The sequence below is a fragment of the Rhodofomes roseus genome, assembly GCF_022264815.1.
Source record: "Rhodofomes roseus strain CIRM-BRFM 1785 chromosome Unknown C8Q71scaffold_10, whole genome shotgun sequence".
Lineage (NCBI taxonomy): Eukaryota > Fungi > Basidiomycota > Agaricomycetes > Polyporales > Fomitopsidaceae > Rhodofomes > Rhodofomes roseus.
In genome coordinates, this window is record NW_025952966.1 from 1,015,176 (window position 1) to 1,034,119 (window position 18,944).

Sequence of the window (18,944 nt, forward strand, 5' to 3'; positions counted from 1 at the left end):
AGGCCTCCTGCTCGCCCCCTCGGACGGCTCAGAGTAGGCCGATGAATGCTACTCGTATCCCCCATTATACAACCTCTAGACTACAGTACTAGTACAAAACCATACACAGTAGCTCACATAACGATACAGCTGCTACCCGATTCCGAGGCAGGCTTGTCGTCAGCTTTTTGCGGTTCCGGAGTCACAGATGCATGGCGGAGCAGCCACTCGAAGCTGCCCTCCGGCTTTGTCTCAAACGATTCTTCCTCAATTACGGTTTGCTTTCCGCCCCCCGCGTCCTTCACCCACTCCCACCGCCCGTCCGCGCGCTGCCGGGGCTCGAAGCCCGTCAGCGCCGGGGGCCGCCATTCCTTCCCCGCGGGCTTCGTCTCCCACCTCTCCCGCACGCTCGCATGGACCGTCTCGCGCGTACGGCCGACGGGCTTCCCGTACGCGCCCGGCGCGCGGTACTTCCACGTCCACGTCTGGCCCTTCTTGTACGAGTCGTACTGGCGGCCGCGCGCCCAGCCCTGGTACGCGCGGTCGAACCCGTCCGGATGCGCCTCGCGGTGCTTGCTGCGGATCTGCCACGGCATGTGGTCGAGCTTGACGCACATGTCCACGTACCGCCCGTCGATGTCGAGGAACGGCCGGCAGAGGTCGACCATCCACGCGAGCGTGAGGTTCGCGAGCGCCTGGTCGGGGTAGCCGCCCCCGACGTTGGTGTGTACGCCTGGGAACCAGCATTGGCGCAGGTCGATGGCTGGGGGAGGGTTAGGTTAGTGGGGTGAGATTGGGAGGGTGGGAGGTGGGACGTACTTTTTGCGACTTCTTCGTTGTCCGGGAGGTACCACATCGTCGGCGTGAACGGACCCCTGCACTCGTCCAGAGCAAGCGCGTGGAAGGCGTGTTCGATGCCTGGAAGAACTATGTCAGGCCAGAGACGACTCGGATGCAAATAAGTCAGCGCCGTACCTCCGACAAGACTCCCGTCGTAGTACTTGTAGTCCCCAGAGGTACCGCCCGCGTTCGACAACGGGCTCCATGGTATTCCGAGACTCGCTACGGTGTCCCAGCATCCGACGACTTTGATCGTGGCCTTGTACACCCTAGGCACGTACTCCCCCTTCTCGGGCTTCCACCACTTCTGGTCGCGCTCGACATTGACGGCGAGCTGCTCCAGATACTCCGCGAACTTCTCCGGGCCCTCGACGTACGCCTTGAACGCGGGTTTGAAGGCCCACGAGTAGGGTTTGCTGAAGATGCCCAAGCGCGCGATGAGATTCGCGAGGACGCGCGCTGTGAACGCGCCGCGCGAGAAGCCGAAGATAAACAGCTGATCACCGACCGCAAGTCAGCTCGCTCGGACCATGTACCATAAGTAAGTAGAGCACACCTCGTCACCCGGGAGGTAGTTGTTCATAACGAAGTTATACCCATCCGCGATGTTGTGCTCGATGCCCTCGCCGATCGCGCCCTGCACTAGCTTGCCCGTATTGAGCACCGTCACGCCCAGGTCGGCCGTGCCGATGCCGGACTGGTAGAAGACGATCTGCTCGACGCCGGCCTTCTTGGAGTCGTTCAGCATCGCGTGCGTGAACCGGTTCACGTTGGTCGACACAGTCATGTCGCCGCGGCTCGCGGACTGGTTGGTGCCGTCGCAGGCGACGATGATACGCTTCATGCTGCTGGGATCGGCTGGCGAGGCTTAGGGGAATGTGTCTGGAGATGGCCCTTGGCTTGTGTGGTTGGGAGATCTGCGCAAACGGACGACTCGAGGTGCTTGACCTCGATGATCCGGCGTGAATTGGCGTGGATGAGAGGCCGGAACTATATATGAATATGTTACCAGATCCAAGGCTGTGACCCATTGCACAGACCTGATCGAGTTGAAGGGCTCGATGCGGCCATTGAAGCTGTGAAGCGTCGACCGTGAACAGGGACCGGAGTGGTACAGGAACACGCCAATGAACACACCCGACGTCGATGGGACCAATGGAAGCCTGAGGGACGAACTAGCGGGCCCTGGCGCTCCGCCACGTTGAATTCATTTACGGTTCCTAGTGCCTGCGCAGTTCAGACTCATCAGGGAAGCGTGCAGTGGACTCCGCGGAAGGTTGTGCCAAAAGTGACCAGATGGCCATGTCAATGTCGTCGGATCCGAAGGTACTACTTACTGTCCATTTGATTAGACTGCCAGTGATTCCGAAGGTGTTGTGTCGCCACGCATGAATTTAAAACGGACTCGGAGCGGTAGCATATGACCTTCGAACCAGCTGCGATACAGTATGGTACTGGAGGAGGAATTATTCACTCAGTCAGAGCATGTCCCTGGCTGTCCCTGGGCGCGAGCCGTACTCGGGGTGATCCGCCTTCGATCGATCGCAATTGGATCCGCGACGTGGTCCTCAGGAACAACGTTGCCTGAGCAAGGAGACCACACAGGCAAAACAATGTTTCAAAGACCTGGATATATTTCAGAGCACTAACAGTACACGGGCTGGAATTAGTACACTCTACGCTACACACGCTGCCCCTTATTTCTTAGCATTCCCGGCGTCCGTCAAATACATCGTACAACAGCACAACTACACCGTCAAGTCGCCACACAGTAACTGCAGCAGCGAGGTCAAGCTTCCAGAAGTTCCTGGCGCACGTCCGCGAAGGCGGCGTGGCCCACACCGAGGAGGCCCAGTTGAACCACACACGCCCCCGCTTGACGGACGAGTGTCTCGAGGGCAGGATGCACCGGGCGCCCTTGGGATTCTGCACGAGCACACTGTCAGTAAGAACAAACCCGTGGCTCAAAAGGAGGTACACACGCAGTATGGCTTGGTTGACCTCACCAGCCAGCTGCACCCGGGCGTCCTGCCCCGCGAGCGCAGCCACTTCGCCACCAGCATTCTCGGGGTCCTCGTACGCGACCAGCCCAAACGTGCGCAGGCGGTGCGTCTGCACCGCCGGCCGCGTATCAGACTTGTAGTCCGCCTCCAGGGCTTGACCGTACGCCAGCGCGGTGTGCAGCGCGTCCCGCGCCGCGTCCGCGAGGAGCTGCGCGCCAGACGGCGTAATGGGGGCGACGGGAGCGGCGGCGGGGGCGGAGAGCAGAGCGCCAGTGGACAGATCGCGGACAGTGGACGTGGAGAGGGCCTCGGGCGATGGGTCGTCCACCTCCATCGCGCCCTCTCCATCCAACGCGGTGTCGTCCGGCATCCCTCCCACCGCGGGCGGCGGCGGCGGGGGTAACCCATCCGCGTCCGGATCCTTCTCGCCCAGCTCCTTCTCCACCTCCTTCACCTTGCGTAGCGCGGCACCCGCCTTCAGGACGAGCTCCACGAACTTGCGGCAGCGCAGGCGGAAGAGCAGCAGTCCGTCCTGCGCGCTCAGCGCCTGCGGGTAGTACGCCTTCAGCTCGTCCAGTGCGCGGTCGATGTCGCCACCACGAACAGCTTGCAGGATCGACAGGCGCGTCTGCAGGTCGCGTGTCTCTACGTCTGCGATATCAATCTCATCGGAGCCCTCTACGCTCAGTGTGGACTCAGAGCCATATCGATGCACGATGCTAGACGGGCCCGCTTGTGGACCCTCGTCGGTGTCCATCGCCGACTCAGCCAGCTCCCTCGTCGATGCGTCGGAGGTCGAGGTGCTCATACCCTCATCCTTAGCACACTGGTCGCGGAACGCTGTCGCCGTGCGCGCGAAGCCATGATGCGCAAGGTAGTCCATGACGAGCTTCCTGAGCGTCGCCCGCGTCTCTTCCTCAGCCGCGCTTTCCATGCGGGCCTTCAGTTCCTTCGCCTCCGCGTCGCTCTCATGCTCCTTGCCCGCATCTGGCAGCTGACTCGGGACGCGCATGATCTCTCCCCACACCGCATCGCGCTGGTTGCGCACATGGTCCGCGATGGCAAAGCGGAAGGGGACCTGGCCGAAGTTGGCGCGCACAGACTCGGTCGTGTGGCGCATGCCGACGGACGGGAAGAGCGGGACGGTCGCCGTCGGGATGTTCTCGAACAGCATCCCTAGAACGCCACACATGAGTTCGCACCGCGGACGCGCGAGACGTCACATACCGAGGAACGCGCCGTTCTTCGTGTAGAACGCGCGGTGCTGGCTGAAGTCGATCCCACACCCGATGACGTCCCCGGCTGCGAATAGTCAGTTTGGGCTTCGCAGCGTGCGCGTGCGCCCACTCACAGTCGAATGTAGGGCCGTATGGCGTGCCGTCCTTCGTGCCCGCGAAGCACCACCCGTCGTCTGCGTGGTATCCCCACGACCCGTGCTCCCAGCCAGGGAGTCGCGAGAGGCGGACGTTGCCCGCGGAGAAGCCAATACTGATGTGTCTATCCACGACCCGTCAGCATCCAGGTTTCATTTAACCCGACCTGGCTCACCCCTTCTGTCCACGCTGGATGATCTCAACTTCGTAATAGTAGATCCCACACGCTGGTGGGATCGCGAAATTCGCGCGGGCGGCAGCCGAGTCCTTCTCCCCCGTGCATGATGGTCCTGCGAACGTAAGACCCCGACCCCATGCGGCAACGCGAACCTGAACTCACCGTGGAACGTCACCTCCTGTCCGTCTGGGGAAATCGTGAGCACAGTGCTGCGGTCCTGCTCGCTCCATCTGGTTGGAAGTCTCAGCACCGGGTTTGCAGAGAGAGCTCCAAGACTGTTGTTGGCGGTGCTTGCAGTGTCGTGAGGAGGCGGACTAGGACTCGGGGTGTTTTCGGAGTCGCTGTCGGCCGGCGTCAAGGATCGACGCAAGTATGGGTATGGTTGGGGAGCAACGACGGGAGTCAAAGGATGCGGTACGATCGTAGCATTACGTGCAGGAGGCACGATCGCGGGTGTGTCCGTGTGCAAGAAGTCGCGCAGAGCAGAGTATTCGAGGTAGGTCGGCCGAGGAAAGGCCTGTACCGCGGTAGTCGGGACTGTATTGGCAGACGCAGAGTGGGTGAAGGAGGGGTGCACACGAGAGCCCGCAGAGAGGGAGGCAGAGAGACGCGGCGCAACGGTTGTCGTGCTCGGGCGATCCCCCAAGCGATGGGAACGTACGGGAGACGTAGATGGTGCTGGTGCAGCCCCAGGAAGACAAGCAATAGGGTCACGCGACGGCGTAGGGTTGCTCGCTGCTCGGATGATGCGGGGCTGGAAGGTCGGGGCGGAGAGGTCGGCGTTAGTCGGTGTGCCCACTCGCTGTGCGGTCGCGCGACTAAGGGCTGACGAGTAGCTGCCCACCAACGGCCTCGAAGGCGAGGTGCTAATAGTACTGCGCACGGGACTCACGCTAGGGCCTCGGAGCCTTTGCTCGTCTGGGCTGTGTGAGACGCCACTGGCACGCCGGGGTCGGGAGGCAGCACCGCTTGATGGCTGTCGGACGAAGGGTATGGAGAGTACATCCTCGAGGTTACGCGCCGCTGAGGGTGTGCTTGAGGGAATAGGGATACTCGCGGAGCGAGTCGGACGGGTGGACATGGTACACAGGCAGGTCTTCGAACTCCTGGGTCACCTCGCTACACACGGTGCCCGATGATTCGTCTGCGCATATACCGCAATAGTCAAGCGAGTATACTGTCAACGAGCCTGAAGACACGTACCAAACCTTCCAGGACCCAGGAGGTGAATGGGTTTGGTAGTTGGTGGTGGCGTCACAGCCTTCGACTCAAAGATGTGAGGAAGCCGTTGCTGCGTGATTCAGGCCTCTCAGGACACACGGAGGTGGTACTGTCAGTCGTCGTGGTCGTCGTGGTCGTTGAGGTCGAGAGAGATGGGAGTTGGAAAGAGAGGAAGACGAGAACAGAGGCAAGTGACCTCGGCGGGGCCAGGTGACTGCTCCAGTCCCTGCGGTACCATTTTGGGCCATCAAACCCTCTCCGTGCATTCGATATACAATAACGCACTGAGTACTAGCTGATTTTAATTCCTTGTCTCGTAACTGATACGAGAACTGTATATTCTGAGGTGCAGGCTGAGGCAGCCCGCGGCGGCACTGCGGTGGCTGGTAAGCAACTCAAAGTCTATTGCGCACGGTAGTGGTAGAATGACCGACGACCTCAGGATACAATCGTACAGACTACTATGTACAACCTGACACATGGAACGTCACGCAGAAGGTATACATAAGCCTACGGCGAGAAGTCTAATTCGCGGCCGAAGGTTTGCAATATATAGTGCACAACATGATCATAATAGCAACAACTACTGTATGTAGAAGAATACGATACGAGGAATTGACGAGGTGCTTCGCTCTTCATATACCCACCCTCCGCCGTGGGGTCTGTGTGACGCGACCACCAGCACCAACCCCAGTGTGCCTAGGGGTGCCGGGAACGATGACTTTGGAGGCAGATCCGCTAGACAGCTTGCTGGCGAGGGCTTCGTCGCGTTGCTTCTTCGCCGTCCTGAGAAAGCCCAATGTGAGTGTTACATCATGCGGATGCTGACAGCGTGACTTACTCCTCACGCTGTTTGGCCATTTGCGTCTCAAGTTCCGCCTTCTTGGAGAACTCGCGGTCGGCAACACGGCGATTCCCTCTGTCATCGAAGTTCTTCTCCTTCACGGAGTAGAAGACGGAACCCAGTTCCGCTAGGTAGGGTTGTGATATCAGTCAGACGTCCAGGGCATATCGCAGCCAGCATGTCTACTCACCTAGCCAATACGCATCTACAGCTGTCACTTGAGTCATGTACTCCTTGGACGTGAGGATAAGTTCGTGATAGATGACGTAGGTAGGCGTAACTAAGCCATCGATGTGAGCAATTAGTTGTGGTGAGCAGGCCGTGCGACTTACATCCGAGACCGTACAGTGCGCTTGTAGGATGCAAGTGCGTAGGCAGGCCAGTCCTGATGTTCACATATTCACCGATACCCTTCACTCTCGCGGCTTGATGGAAGTAACCAGCAGTGATCGCTTTCCTGTGATGAGGCCATGAGCCAACCCGGCTTTCTACCCACACAGAGACCACACACCGAATGACATCGAAGTCAGTGCCAGCAGAGATGATCTCCATCTTCTGGAACTTCATGATATCCTCGAGCTGACTGCGCACTTCGCGAGCCTTGCGCAGCAACTTCGGATGGAGGAAATGCCGGATGCACCAATCATCGCGAAACCTAGGCAAAACATATGAACATCATAGCAGCGTCATCTATGAGAGCGGGCTACTCACCCATGGCTCTTCCACTGCGCGAACACGTTCAGCAGAGTCAGATGATCACTTTCGGGGACGTTGAACTTTTCGCGAGCGGCATCAGCCTCCTCCATGCGCTCCTTTGGCCGGTAGAACACACTCGGTACAGACAACATCGACACAATGGTGAGCATCTCGGCCGAGCACTTGTACTCAACGGAGACGATGAGCATTTTGGCCATTGATGGTTCCATTGGGAACTCAGACATCTTCCGGCCGGCTTGCGTGAGGTCGCTAACGTTGTCGAGGGCACCAAGCACCCAGAGTTGGTACATGGAGTTCAGCATGTTCGCCTGAAAGACAGTCAGCATTCAGATCCTCGAATACATACCGCGTTAACATACCTGAGGTGGAGGGTCCATGAAGTCAAACTCTAGAAGGTTCTTGACGCCGAGCGACTTAAGCAGAAGCACGGTGTTCGCAAGATTCGTCCTCTGGATCTCGGGTATTGTATTGGCGAACATATCGTTGCGGTAGGCCATCTCCGTGTACAGACGATAGCAGAATCTACACAAAGGGCGTAAGTCGTAAGGTTCGAATCAGTGACGGAGGAGCTACAAACCCGCTGCCGGTACGACCCGCACGACCAGTCCGTTGGTTGGCATTGGCCTGGCTGATCGGCGTGATCTGCAGAGCATCCATACCGACCTTCGGGTTGTACACCCTGAGTTTCGAGTAGCCCGAATCTACGACATACAGGATACCATCCACTGCAGCATGCCTATCAGCAATGATGCATGATGCACATAATGTGAGTGCCTACCTGTGAGAGACGTCTCGGCGATGTTCGTAGCAACGATAACCTTCCGTCTTCCGTCAGAGGTCGGCTCGAAGATCTTCGCCTGGAGATCCGCGGGCATCTGCGAATAGATGGGGAGTACTGCCAGTGGCGCAGGATCATCCAGTTGCGAGAGGCGCTCTATGAGAAGATCAGCAATTGCGCGCACTGGCAGCTCACTCATACACGAACCTTGTACCACTTGGCAAGTCACCTCGATATCCTCTTGACCCGTCATGAACACGAGGATGTCTCCTGGAGGAAGAGACAGGTGGATTTGGAGGACTTGCTTGACGGCACTGTCGACGTAGTCCTCGCAAGGCGATTTGGAGTGGAAGATCTCGACCGGGAAGGTTCGGCCTGGGATCGTGAAACATGGGGCGTTGCCGTAGAAGGTGGAGAACTATACAGATAGATTGAGTTGACTGCGATTAGGCATAACAGGTTCGGACAAACCTTCTCGGCATTCATCGTTGCGGATGTGACAATGAGCTTCAGATCTCGCCGGCGAGACAAAACTATAGACGGAGGTCAGGAAGCTTCGTGAACGAGCAGAATTAAGGTACTGACTCTTCCGAAGCAAACCCATGAGAACATCGGTGCTCAACGAACGCTCATGGGCTTCATCAAGGATGATGACGCTATATCGATCAAGGTCGCCTTCGTTGAGTGACTCCCGAAGGAGGACACCATCCGTCATGTCTAAGGAAAGGTCAGTAAGCGTGATCGTCGAAGGGCGGCAGGACATACATTTGATCTTCGTTTCTGGCGACGTACAGTCCTCGAAACGAATCGCATAGCCTACAGTAGAACCGAGTTTGCACTGTGCGTAGTCAGTATAATGGTCTTTCGACTGGCGAAAAGTGGGCGTACTTCCATCTCCTCGCTGACACGCTTTGCCACGGACATAGCGGCGACACGCCGAGGTTGTGTGCACCCAATCAGACCATATGTACAGTACCCGTCCTCATACATGAACTGCGCCAACTGGGTGGTCTTGCCTGACCCAGTCTCTCCGACGACGACAATGACTGTATCATCTGTCAGACGAGCCAATGCGGAAAACGCAACAGCAAACGTACCTTGGTTATCACGGATGACCTTCAGCAATTCCTCGCGGCACGCGAACGCAGGCAGGTATTCACGCTGCTCTTTGAGGGTGCGCGACTTCGCGAAGGCACTGACCCCAGCGCGCGTCTTGAGATGGCTGGCGAACTTGGAGTCGCCCTTATAGTCCTCCTTCTCACCAGCCTTGATCTTAGCCTCCGCCTCAGCTGTAGACGCATTACAACCGGTACTACGTGAATGTCCACTCCGATATGTGCAAGAATGACAGGGAAAGTGTACTCACCCTCAGCTTGCGCGTCCTCGTCCTGCACGCCCATGATATTGCCGAGGGCCGTTCCGCCAAGGGCCGCCAGCCTCGCTGCAGCCTTTGCGCGCTCTGCCTGTTCGCGCTTCTCTTTGACAAGTGCGGAGCCCTTGCGCGAGAAGACCGCCATGTCGCTGGTCGCGTCGCGCACCGGATTGATCGGCTCCAGTTGGCGCGTGAAGACCGTGCGCCCGTCGAGGAACGGCGGCTTCAAGTCGTGCACTATGACGTGCACGGAGGACTCGGACTCGTCCTCGAAGTCAAGGTCAATCGTCTTCCGCGTCGCAACGCCGGAGGTCAGCATCCGGTTCGCCTCCCAGAGGTCGTTGTCCGCGTTGTACTGCGCCTGCTTCGCCGAGATCCTCTTCACCTGTTTCTTCGCCGCCTCGGCCTCCCTGACCGCGTTCAAGTCTTCGTATTGCGCCAGCGGGTTGAACTCCTCGTCGAGCGCACTACCCTCTTCTGCACCCATGTACCAGTCCCGGTCTAGGCGGACCTGCTCTTCCTCCCACTCATGCGCATCTAGACCCATACCTGCCACGTCCTCCGTATCCTCTGTTGGCGATCCCCTGCGTGGCGTTGGCGCGTCCCACCGCCGATCGCGAACAGGGGTGCCCGATACAGAAGACGCCCGCCGAGGGGTTGCATCCCAGCCAATATTCGGCACACGAACGCTGGGCGCATCGTCACCGCGCCTGCCACGCTCAGAGCGAGGTGTCGCATCCCATCCTCGGCCACCACGGTCACGGTCCCTGTCGTTTCTGCGACGATTGTCGTCACGGTTCAATCGCCTCTGGAAGTCGCCCAGACCCTTAGGCCCATCGTCTCTGCGCTCGTTCTGTGCTTTGATACCTTCTAAAAAGAAGTTGAAGCTAGGCGAATGACATTAGGGTAAAACTGCACACACCTCGCTCTCTCCTCCGTCTAAATTCATCCAACCTGTTCCGTGCAGTCTCGGACAGGCCACCGGGATGCGAGGGTGTCTCTTCACCGCGCTGACGTATGTTTGCTGAGCGAGCAGGAAGACTGGGAACTATTTGAAGTGTTAGCAGTGTCTCGAACCTATATATGACACGATAGGACCCTCCATTGACTGGGGAGAGCCTGATCCGGGCAATATCTAGCCATTGGAGGAGGTACGCCTCTGACGAATCATAGGACAAACGCGGCGAGTAGCACCGCCTGCACATCATCGATGCCCATTCGCCCACCATCCGTCATGGCTTGTATAGTTGACCCTCACATGCGGACACTGAACCCATAGCCTGATGCACAGCCCGGACAACACCAGTTAGAGATCGCTGAGGCCTGATTTTATCCGGACAAAATCGATGGCATATCCCAGACAACCTACCCCGGACAAGAATGCCAGAATCTCGGAGTGCCGAACGAACCCTCCCCACCGACAGATAGGATTCCTGGGATAACTGATCTCACCTTTAAACGCAGGTTCCGGGCCATCGTCCAACTTGGCTCTCTTTCTGCTCCCTTCGCCATTGGCAGCTGCAGCGGCGGCGCGCTTCTCTTGTGCAAGTCTGTCGAGGCCAAGGACCGATGCGCGAGGTGTGGGTGGCTGTATCGGCTTTGCGGGCGGGCGGAAGGCGTGGGCCTACGGTCACCGACGTCAGGAATGATGCCACCTTCAGAGAATGGTGATAACATACAGCTTCCTTTCTCATCAGCCCTCCTTGCCTAACAGGATCTGGTGCAAGAACCTCGCTGTCATGTACGACGATGCCCTGTACGGGCTGCGGTACGTGTCCAGACTCTTCCTGCGTCACATGCGAGGTAACCTCTGAATGAATCTCTGCAAGGAAAGAGTCCTTTAACTTGCCGAATGACTTGGCCGCTGTAAGGTCTGTTAACACCGAGTCCTTGCGGCACGATGTGAAACATACCAGTAATGAAGCCCTCTAACGTATTAGTCTTCGCTATGTCTTGCACGCGTCGCGCAAGTAGATCGTTTGGGTTGACGAGATTCAAAGCCCTTGATAGCTTTATGGCCAGTTGATGCGTGAAGCCATCGTCTGTAGGGGAGGCCATGAGGGAATGAGGCAAGAACAAGACAAGTTCACTGGCGCACGCTTCCAAGGCTGGGCGGTGTCGCTCCTCTGCAGGCACGTGATCATCATCCGCCACATTGAGCGGCGAGCGCGTCAGAGTACGGTGACGGTCAGACTGAGAGACTCACAATCTCTTACTGCGACGGCGTGTCTCACTGGAAAGTGCTTCGATGGCCCTCTACAAAATCTCAATGTCGCCAGAAGTACTGGTGAACTCTTTGATCATATGCGCAGTGTGCTGGGCAATATGGCGCATCGTACGCATGCGGCAACCTGAAGTCTCGCTCCGTTCGGTCGCCATTCTTGTTCTAGGCGACATTGGGAGGAGCCCACGGATGATGTACCACGCGGAGAGCTTTGCGTCGATTGGCTTTGAAACGTACTTGATAGGCTACGCGGGTGAGCACTTGCAGCGAATGTGACAAATAGCTCAGTGGATGAATGTCCTCTGCAGGCACAAAGCCTGTTCCCTCACTGCTCTCAATCCCCCACGTTCGCTTCTTGTACCTATCTGAGCCGCCCAGATACATCTCCTCGTGGCCTTTTATTGTTGCTGCACCTCGAAAAGTGTTGCACCAAGTGCTCAGCATATTGAACACGCTCCTCGTGCGCATTCCGCATCCGCCAGAGTTCATCATAGTACAGGTACGCATTTACGACAGTCAGGGTAGACAGCAGGCCTGTATGGCCATCATTCACGGGAAAAGACAGAATCCCCCTAGCATCCCAACCCTCGCTCTCGTCTGGTTTGTGGCCAGACTCCGAGGCAGCAAAGTCATTATCGACTGGCACAACCTGGGCTACAGCATTCTTGCTCTGAAGCTCGGAGATCAGCACATATTCGTCAGAATAGCGAAATGGTAGTGTGTCATACTACACTTCCCGATCAGTTAGACTCACTGAAGATTGCCCTTAGGTTCGAGTCGTACTTCGGGCGGGTGGCATACGCTCATCTGTTCGTTACCCGAGCCATGCGAGACTTCCTCGTGAGGGAGTGGGATCTGCAGTAGGTACTCTTGTCAGTTCATTGACGTGTCTGAACGTGCGTCTTCAGAGGTATCAAAGTCGTTCTACACGACCGACCACCGGCTCGCTTCCATCGCGCGTCTCCGAGCGAGGCGCATGAACTCTTCCTCAAACTGCGTAGTGTTCTGGCGATTCCGGAACTGACGTCGTTCCTCCCCCCGATCAGTCCGCCATACTCCACGCCTTTCACCTCCATGCCGCGCTCCAGCCTCTTGTCCTCGGAGCCCAGGCGCCCCTCTGACGATACTGGGAGTAGCATCAGTCTGGACCCAGAGCCAGACCAGGAAGAAGACGTAGAGCGGCTCGCGAGGGGCACCGCACCGATGCCTGCTTTGCGCTCCGACCGTCCTGCTCTGCTTGTCTCCAGCACATCATGGACGCCGGACGAAGACTTTGGTATCCTCCTCGACGCCATGGTCCTGTACGAAAAGCGGGCCCGTGAACTCAGCAACGCACCCTCGTCGGACGGACTTCGAACAAGCCTTCCGAAACTACTCGTCATCGTCACGGGCAAAGGCCCTCTGCGTGATGAATACATGCAGAGGATCGGCAAGCTGCAGAGCGGAGAAGGCGGTGAAGACGCTTGGCGCTACGTTCGCTGTGTGAGCTTGTGGCTCGAAGCAGAGGACTATCCATTGTTGCTTGGTGCGACAATCCGGCGTGTGTCGCGCTCGTGCTGACGCTAATCTGGTTTTGGTTCTTAGGCTCCGCCGATCTCGGGGTGTCTCTGCATTCCAGCTCCTCTGCGCTCGACTTGCCAATGAAGGTGGTCGATATGTTTGGGTGCGGGCTACCTGTCTGCGCACTCGGCTTCGCATGGTTCGTCCTTCTCTGCATACTGAAGCGAGATGGACGTTCATCACTTATGACCTCCCACACAGCCTGGATGAACTCGTGAAGGACGGTGTCAACGGGCTCGTATTCCACAATGCAGAACAGCTCGCTGGGCAGCTAGAAGTACGCATCCCGCCTTAGCCTGAACCCTCTGCCTTAACGGATACACACAGGACCTACTCTCGTCCCATCCGCATTCTCATGTCATCGAGAGGCTGCGATCCTCGCTGCGACACACCTACCCACGCTCACCGCGCTCCCCAGCAAGCGAGGAGGATGCGGACTACTGGGGAACGTGGGCGCAGAACTGGGACCGCGTCGTGCGCCCGCTGATTCTGCGCGATGTGGCAGAGACAACGTACTGAGCGAGGCGACGGGGCTGTACACAGTAGCGGGTGATCTATCAGCCAGGTGGGACTTATATGCCAATAGATATGCAGCAAGGAAGGCGCAATTTATCCGCAGGGGACTGACATGGGTGTGGGGATCGTGTCCTCCAGGATCGGCAGAAGAGCAAAGTCTCCGAATATGTCACCCCTACTCTGTGACAATTGTCACCGTGTGGCGGGCTCAACCTGGCTCTTAGGGAGCAAATCATGCTTCTTCGCATCTTCCGCAGTTTGATTGATGTCCTGCTGCAACTGTCAGTTGTCGTCTAGTTGCTTCTCACTAGTGCAGCGATGTGTGTTTACAGCTTCACACCCGGATACTCCAGCCAATACAAGGGTGCGCAAGAGAAGCAGGGTTCGCTGAGGTATGAGAATCCACACAGGCGTTGACGTCTCACTAACGACTCATCGTTCTTGGCATACGTGCGTCGGCGCTGAAGCCCAGGGAGCAGAACCATGCTGGTGATGAGGCCACTGGTTGACAATGATGGCAAACGGTTGCGGTATGTTGATTCTTTGGTCAGCTGCAGCTTCTGGTTGATGCCGCTGCGTCTCTGATAGGGGACATGCTATCCAACCACACATCCATTCAGTCTTGGCGACATGTCGTGTATCGCACAGGGACCTCGAGTGGGCTCAGCGGTGTCCCGACTCGGGCGCCGTAGACTCTAGAAGTGGCAGCCTGAGTAGCCAGGAATAGGCGCCGCTGACATGCTGTCGATCAGTTGAGCCCTGTCGGCCACTCAGTGCTGATGCAGATGATCGCCGTGGCTGTCCTACGCAGTTGTCTTTCGCTGCGATGCATAACGGCAGTAGCCCACAGTGATTTTACATTTCGCTCTGGGCAATCAAAGTCGCATGTTGGTGCAATGAGAGATGACAGCTCTGATTCAAAGCGGCGACACCGATGCGCGCCACAACGGTCTTGACGCCATTCACAGTATTGCTGGTATGCAGTGCAGCACACCAGGGTAGCAATATGAAGTCCAAAGTGCATTCACACGGTCGAAATGGGATCTGCATACCGGATAGGCCGCCGTTTGCTGCGGTCTGACCAAAACCAAAACCATCTCACCTAGGTACAGTACGTCTTGTTATACTGCCCCGGTGCATGGAAAGGCGTCCTGACAGTGAAAGGTTCTTCAACTCAGGTGGCCGTCGTACGCGGGTTTACCAGTTGCTGTTGGCGCTGAGGTGTGCGTCTCACCTTCCATTCCGCGTGCAGGAGGGCTTCGGCGATGAGGAGGGCTTCGGCGATGAGGAGGGCTTCGGCGATGAGGAGGGCTTCGGCGATGAGAAGATGATCAGTGTGTTCGCTCTTACGTCGTCGCTATTCTTATCCCCTCATTTATCTTGCAAGACTGCCACGATACACCGGAACCCGAAAGTGCACCGCCACGCCTTGCGCACGCACAGACGCTCGCATACGGGACAACCATACCTCTCACTGCTCCCCATTGGGTGGCTGACGATTCTTCAGAGTCTGCATTTCTGCATCAGCTGCTATGTCCGAGCTGCCGGCGGTACCGTCTATCTGCTCGGATATGCGTCGGATGACCGAGAGCCTTAATACCAGCTGGTCTCGATCCAAGAAGATCATGTTGATGTTCTTTTGATATACAACGCAGTTCAACTGTCCGGACGAGTTGCATGAGAAGCGAACGTGCGGTGAGTTGTGATACCGTTCTCCCAGTGTTTCATCCCAGTGTTTCATAGGAATTCCTGCTAATGAGATCTTACAAGTACATGCACAGGCGGCCGAACCTCCCCAGCCGACGTGAGAAATCGAAGTGAAGAAGTTGAAGATATTGGGCCAGGCGCAGGCGCTCTATGCCAGTGCAAGTGGTAGAGCTCCCGCGGTGATCTCGACTCTGCAATCCAGTCGCCGTCAAGGTGCAGGCTCACACGGTTCCACATGGCAATCGAACTCGAACCTCGAGTGGTGGTTTTTGGTGCTGGTAGTGAGTACCGGTCAAATTACATCTCAGCAGCTAAACCAACCTACAGGGAGCTGTGCGCTACCACGACGGCGGCTGACGGACTTGACAGCGCCCAACTGATAGCTCTCATCATAAAGCATGAACAGGCTACTCTGGCTGTCAGACCTTCATGTTGCGGATTGTACGCCGCAGGGCCATTCATAGATGCGACGATACGGAACAGACTGTCGGGCCAGGTTTGCCAGCGCTCACTCTCCCAGCTTCTAGTCCAAGATTGTGCGCCAAGGCCACCAACCAGTGTGGCGGCGAGAGAAGAGAAGCTGCAACTCACGATTTTTGCGAGCGCGAAAAGGGTCCTGTAAGTTCATGAACTGCGCGGAGGACTACCAGCGCTGATGTTAAATACATGCAATTCCAGCAGACACCCTTTCTTGTCGGCTCGACGACTCACAATAACCAATGACCGGTCCACTGAATGCAGACATGAAATGCCGCACGCCTTCGATCAAGCTAAGGTCCGGGTGACAGCGACTTACAATTTGACCCTTGAAAACTCTGACGTTGACGTATGCCATCGCTTCTGGTCCGAAGGTCACGGTCGTCTCTTGAGAGATATCCCACCGCCCTACTGCCTCACATGTACTGTCACCGAGGCGCCACGCTGTACGGCGCAGAAGTTGTTCGGTGCCGCCACTCGGAGAAGGGGCGAAGGTGTTGTTGGGAACCAGTCCATCCTTCGTGATTTGGCGTGCGCGAGGTGCGGAATGCTCCCATCCGCGCTGTCAGATTAATCCCTTTCACTCTGCGATCGGATCTCCGGCATCGAGCCGTGCTCAAGATTCTTTCCCCATGCGTGAGCGACTCCCGTTTCCGCATATAATCCCGGTTGCAAGGACTCGAGGCCCGTCTCTCACAGTGTCGCTATGACGGGGCCCAACCTCCACCTGGACAACACTATCGGCTGTTTCTTCGTCGGTCTGGTCCTTGCTGTGGTGTGCGCGCTCCGACCTCGTTCATGGCTTGCGCTAACAGCCTGTAGGTTGTACGGGTGTTCATGTGCGCAGGTCTTGTATTACCTTTCGCAATATCCGGAGGATCGGATCAATATGAGGCTCTTCGTAAGTGCCATCAAGTCGATCTGAGGACCTCGCATAACTGCTTGACATCCCCAGGTTTGTTTGCTATGGTCGTAATGTCTCTCGTTAAGTGACCATGACCTCACTTGTCTGACTTCATATAAAACTATAGGGCACTCGATACTGCTACTACAGCTACGCATGTTGAGGTTAGATTGGCTCATCTGTGATCCTGACAGTACTGCCACTGAAATATACGATAGACAATATGGGACTTCCTGCTTCGAGGACACGGAAATCCGCTAGCACTTACCGTAATGCCAATGTACGTAGAAATTCATGATCTGGCTTGATGTGTCGGAGTTGATACCTATTCGCTGATAGTGCTGGACCTGTAAGTGCTGTCCTTCTACGCTTTCGACAAGACTACTGACTGGCAGTAGATCGAGTGGTTCCTTGCAGTAGGTATACGTCATGTTTCTCTTTTTTCTAGGTGTTCTAAATATTGCTCTAGGCGACCATTGTTGTCATCGTGCAGCTGTACGTCTCGCTTTGACTTGTTTGCACGATGTGTAGACTTTGTCAATGACAATTCTAGGTACTACATTTATACTATATGGAAGTGTACGTCGATGCGACTATCTACCAGCTGTCGCTAGTATTGACTCAATGCAATACAGTGGGCGGGGAGCGGTCCTTCAAGATGCCCCTTGCAGTCGTTGCGGTAAGTCACGGTCTTAGTCGGGACGATGGCCGCTACGTGCAGGGAATAATATCTTTCATAGACTCTGTTATCATTGTTATCATACGGTAAGTGATACATGGATCTAAAGCTATCGTGAAGCCTAATAGGGATCTCGTTGTTACAGCCTTTGGCATTCGTAAGTCCCAGGCTTCTACACTAGCATTGTGGCGCTGACCCAGCTCGTAGAGGTAGTTCATCTGATGTGAGTGGTTGCTCGCCAAATACTTGTCGCGCATGCTCATTGCGATTTCATAGCGTTGACCATCCCGCGCTCCCCGGGGCCTTCATGAACTCGAAAGCAAAGGTACACGTTCATCGCAACCATTGTTACGTCTTGACGCAAACTCACGCGAAGGCACTTCTAGATCGCGTCTTTCGTACAGCCACTACTCGCTGCCATTGCCGACATCTACATTACTGTTGCGTTGTCACTGCTCCTGCGGCGGGAGAGGAGTGAGTTCAGACGGTAAGTGACATGATTCAGAATAGCTCCGCGAAGGTTGAGCATTGCCTGCAGCACGTCTTCGCTCCTCCGAAAGTTGACCATCTACATCATCAACCGGGGTGTCCTTACTGCGTAAGGAACACTGGCTCATGCAGGATTTTATGAGTTTAGTTGACATTGGAAATTACTAGAGTCATGCAGAGCCTTCAAGCCATCCTGGTGAGGCCGCTTGCATCATTGGCATATGAAATATATGGAACTGACGCACGCCTCAGTTCGCTTCCTACCGTTCAAACGGCTTCTATTGGTCTTTGTTCGCCTTTCCAGGAACAAGAGGTACGTCGTTTTCCGAGCCGTACATCGCGGGCTGTCTAACTGTATACAGTGTATATCGTTTCCACGCTTGCTGTGTACGTCATGGTCATGCCAGATGCGCACTGTCTCACAACTTCTGACATGTACTGACCTCGCTGCCGTCAGATTGAATGCCCGGAATCCGAATCGACAGGGCATGGGCTTCTTTCCTTCATCAGGAGAACATACGAACGACATACAGCTGGATGATGTACAGACGCAGAGATCAACGCGGATGTATTCTAGGCAAGCTCTTGACTTGACTTGTTCGTTGTAGTCTCATGAGCCTATCGTCGTTCCCCCAGATATATGCATCAAGAACAGCCTACGACGCCTCTGTCCGCTGCTCAGGATAAATTCATCATGCTCACAACGGAAGTCGTACACCATGTAGATTAAGACACAGGTGGCTATCCGAGGTCAGGTCCTCCAGTCTTGTATTCCGTAGCACACTCAAGATATACCATTAAGTATATGCCATAGAACAATAGACTCCAGCCGCTCATTACCTTCCTTGATACAATGCGTAGATCGATCAGACTACTGCGACGGCGGCCGAGCCGACGAAGAGGGCTGTACGTGAGCTTCCCGATCCTCGAAGCTGATCAAAGGTGTCCCAACTAGGTTCAGATCGTAATGCATCCTAATCTCCGCTGTCCCTTCAACTTCGAAAAGTGGTCAATCACACCGTCCTGTACCGAGAAGATGATTCCAAGCCTCGTCTGAACCGCATATCCCCATGCATTCTCGTG

At 56.2% G+C, this 18,944-nt stretch overlaps 5 protein-coding genes across 5 annotated transcripts; 2 read left to right on the forward strand and 3 right to left on the reverse strand.

Moving 5' to 3' along the window:
- Positions 1-113: 113 nt before the first annotated feature.
- Positions 114-1,663, reverse strand: C8Q71DRAFT_708144 (uncharacterized protein; the record flags this gene model as incomplete). The annotated part of the gene is made up of 3 exons (XM_047920601.1): positions 114-742; positions 799-1,315; positions 1,376-1,663. 3 exons carry the CDS (start codon positions 1,661-1,663, stop codon positions 114-116), a joined length of 1,434 nt encoding a protein of 477 aa, XP_047779036.1.
- A 772-nt stretch (positions 1,664-2,435) lies between these two features.
- On the reverse strand, positions 2,436-5,865 carry C8Q71DRAFT_759850 (SPRY-domain-containing protein). Its single transcript, XM_047923810.1, has 7 exons — positions 5,577-5,865; positions 4,536-5,517; positions 4,371-4,485; positions 4,174-4,319; positions 4,050-4,124; positions 2,802-3,998; positions 2,436-2,745 (listed from the first exon to the last, which is right to left on the reverse strand). Exons 2-7 carry the CDS (start codon positions 5,452-5,454, stop codon positions 2,609-2,611), a joined length of 2,589 nt encoding a protein of 862 aa, XP_047779037.1. The 5' UTR covers positions 5,455-5,517; positions 5,577-5,865; the 3' UTR covers positions 2,436-2,608.
- Positions 5,866-5,977: 112 nt separating this feature from the next.
- C8Q71DRAFT_867868 (P-loop containing nucleoside triphosphate hydrolase protein) lies at positions 5,978-11,390 on the reverse strand. The gene is made up of 20 exons (XM_047928302.1): positions 11,219-11,390; positions 10,985-11,169; positions 10,758-10,929; positions 10,228-10,353; positions 9,300-10,175; positions 9,031-9,222; positions 8,822-8,979; positions 8,699-8,771; positions 8,519-8,650; positions 8,405-8,466; positions 8,141-8,351; positions 7,934-8,089; positions 7,718-7,724; positions 7,515-7,677; positions 7,150-7,463; positions 6,950-7,093; positions 6,771-6,895; positions 6,629-6,718; positions 6,436-6,565; positions 5,978-6,380 (listed from the first exon to the last, which is right to left on the reverse strand). Exons 1-20 carry the CDS (start codon positions 11,361-11,363, stop codon positions 6,230-6,232), a joined length of 3,612 nt encoding a protein of 1,203 aa, XP_047779038.1. The 5' UTR covers positions 11,364-11,390; the 3' UTR covers positions 5,978-6,229.
- A 184-nt stretch (positions 11,391-11,574) lies between these two features.
- Positions 11,575-13,608, forward strand: C8Q71DRAFT_707778 (mannosyltransferase; the record flags this gene model as incomplete). The annotated part of the gene is made up of 9 exons (XM_047920580.1): positions 11,575-11,782; positions 11,838-12,028; positions 12,095-12,243; positions 12,300-12,389; positions 12,438-12,661; positions 12,707-13,054; positions 13,114-13,228; positions 13,291-13,366; positions 13,417-13,608. 9 exons carry the CDS (start codon positions 11,575-11,577, stop codon positions 13,606-13,608), a joined length of 1,593 nt encoding a protein of 530 aa, XP_047779039.1.
- Positions 13,609-16,402: 2,794 nt separating this feature from the next.
- C8Q71DRAFT_759886 (uncharacterized protein) lies at positions 16,403-18,710 on the forward strand. The gene is made up of 21 exons (XM_047923811.1): positions 16,403-16,425; positions 16,489-16,564; positions 16,612-16,690; positions 16,745-16,758; positions 16,821-16,857; positions 16,912-16,973; positions 17,033-17,042; positions 17,092-17,109; positions 17,163-17,188; positions 17,247-17,272; positions 17,329-17,372; positions 17,434-17,458; positions 17,518-17,529; positions 17,580-17,595; positions 17,649-17,697; positions 17,759-17,859; positions 17,911-17,970; positions 18,030-18,057; positions 18,114-18,174; positions 18,224-18,248; positions 18,319-18,710. Exons 3-21 carry the CDS (start codon positions 16,679-16,681, stop codon positions 18,467-18,469), a joined length of 777 nt encoding a protein of 258 aa, XP_047779040.1. The 5' UTR covers positions 16,403-16,425; positions 16,489-16,564; positions 16,612-16,678; the 3' UTR covers positions 18,470-18,710.
- The last annotated feature ends 234 nt before the right edge of the window (positions 18,711-18,944 follow it).

What these genes read in the sequence shown, in the direction of transcription:
- C8Q71DRAFT_759850 (XM_047923810.1), bottom strand. Translation starts at nt 5,454, where the DNA reads ATGTCCACCCGTCCGACTCGCTCCGCGAGTATCCCTATTCCCTCAAGC. An exon ending in ACAGGAGGTGACGTTCCACG is followed by an intron (nt 4,486 to 4,535) that starts GTGAGTTCAGGT and finishes TTACGTTCGCAG; the next exon opens with GACCATCATGCACGGGGGAG. An exon ending in ATCCAGCGTGGACAGAAGGG is followed by an intron (nt 4,320 to 4,370) that starts GTGAGCCAGGTC and finishes GGTCGTGGATAG; the next exon opens with ACACATCAGTATTGGCTTCT.
- C8Q71DRAFT_867868 (XM_047928302.1), bottom strand. Translation starts at nt 11,363, where the DNA reads ATGGCCTCCCCTACAGACGATGGCTTCACGCATCAACTGGCCATAAAG. An exon ending in GGTCATCCGTGATAACCAAG is followed by an intron (nt 8,980 to 9,030) that starts GTACGTTTGCTG and finishes CAGATGATACAG; the next exon opens with TCATTGTCGTCGTCGGAGAG. An exon ending in CGCACTGTACGGTCTCGGAT is followed by an intron (nt 6,719 to 6,770) that starts GTAAGTCGCACG and finishes TCGATGGCTTAG; the next exon opens with TTACGCCTACCTACGTCATC.
- C8Q71DRAFT_759886 (XM_047923811.1), top strand. An exon ending in ATTGTTGTCATCGTGCAGCT is followed by an intron (nt 17,189 to 17,246) that starts GTACGTCTCGCT and finishes TGACAATTCTAG; the next exon opens with GTACTACATTTATACTATAT. An exon ending in TCATGAACTCGAAAGCAAAG is followed by an intron (nt 17,698 to 17,758) that starts GTACACGTTCAT and finishes AGGCACTTCTAG; the next exon opens with ATCGCGTCTTTCGTACAGCC.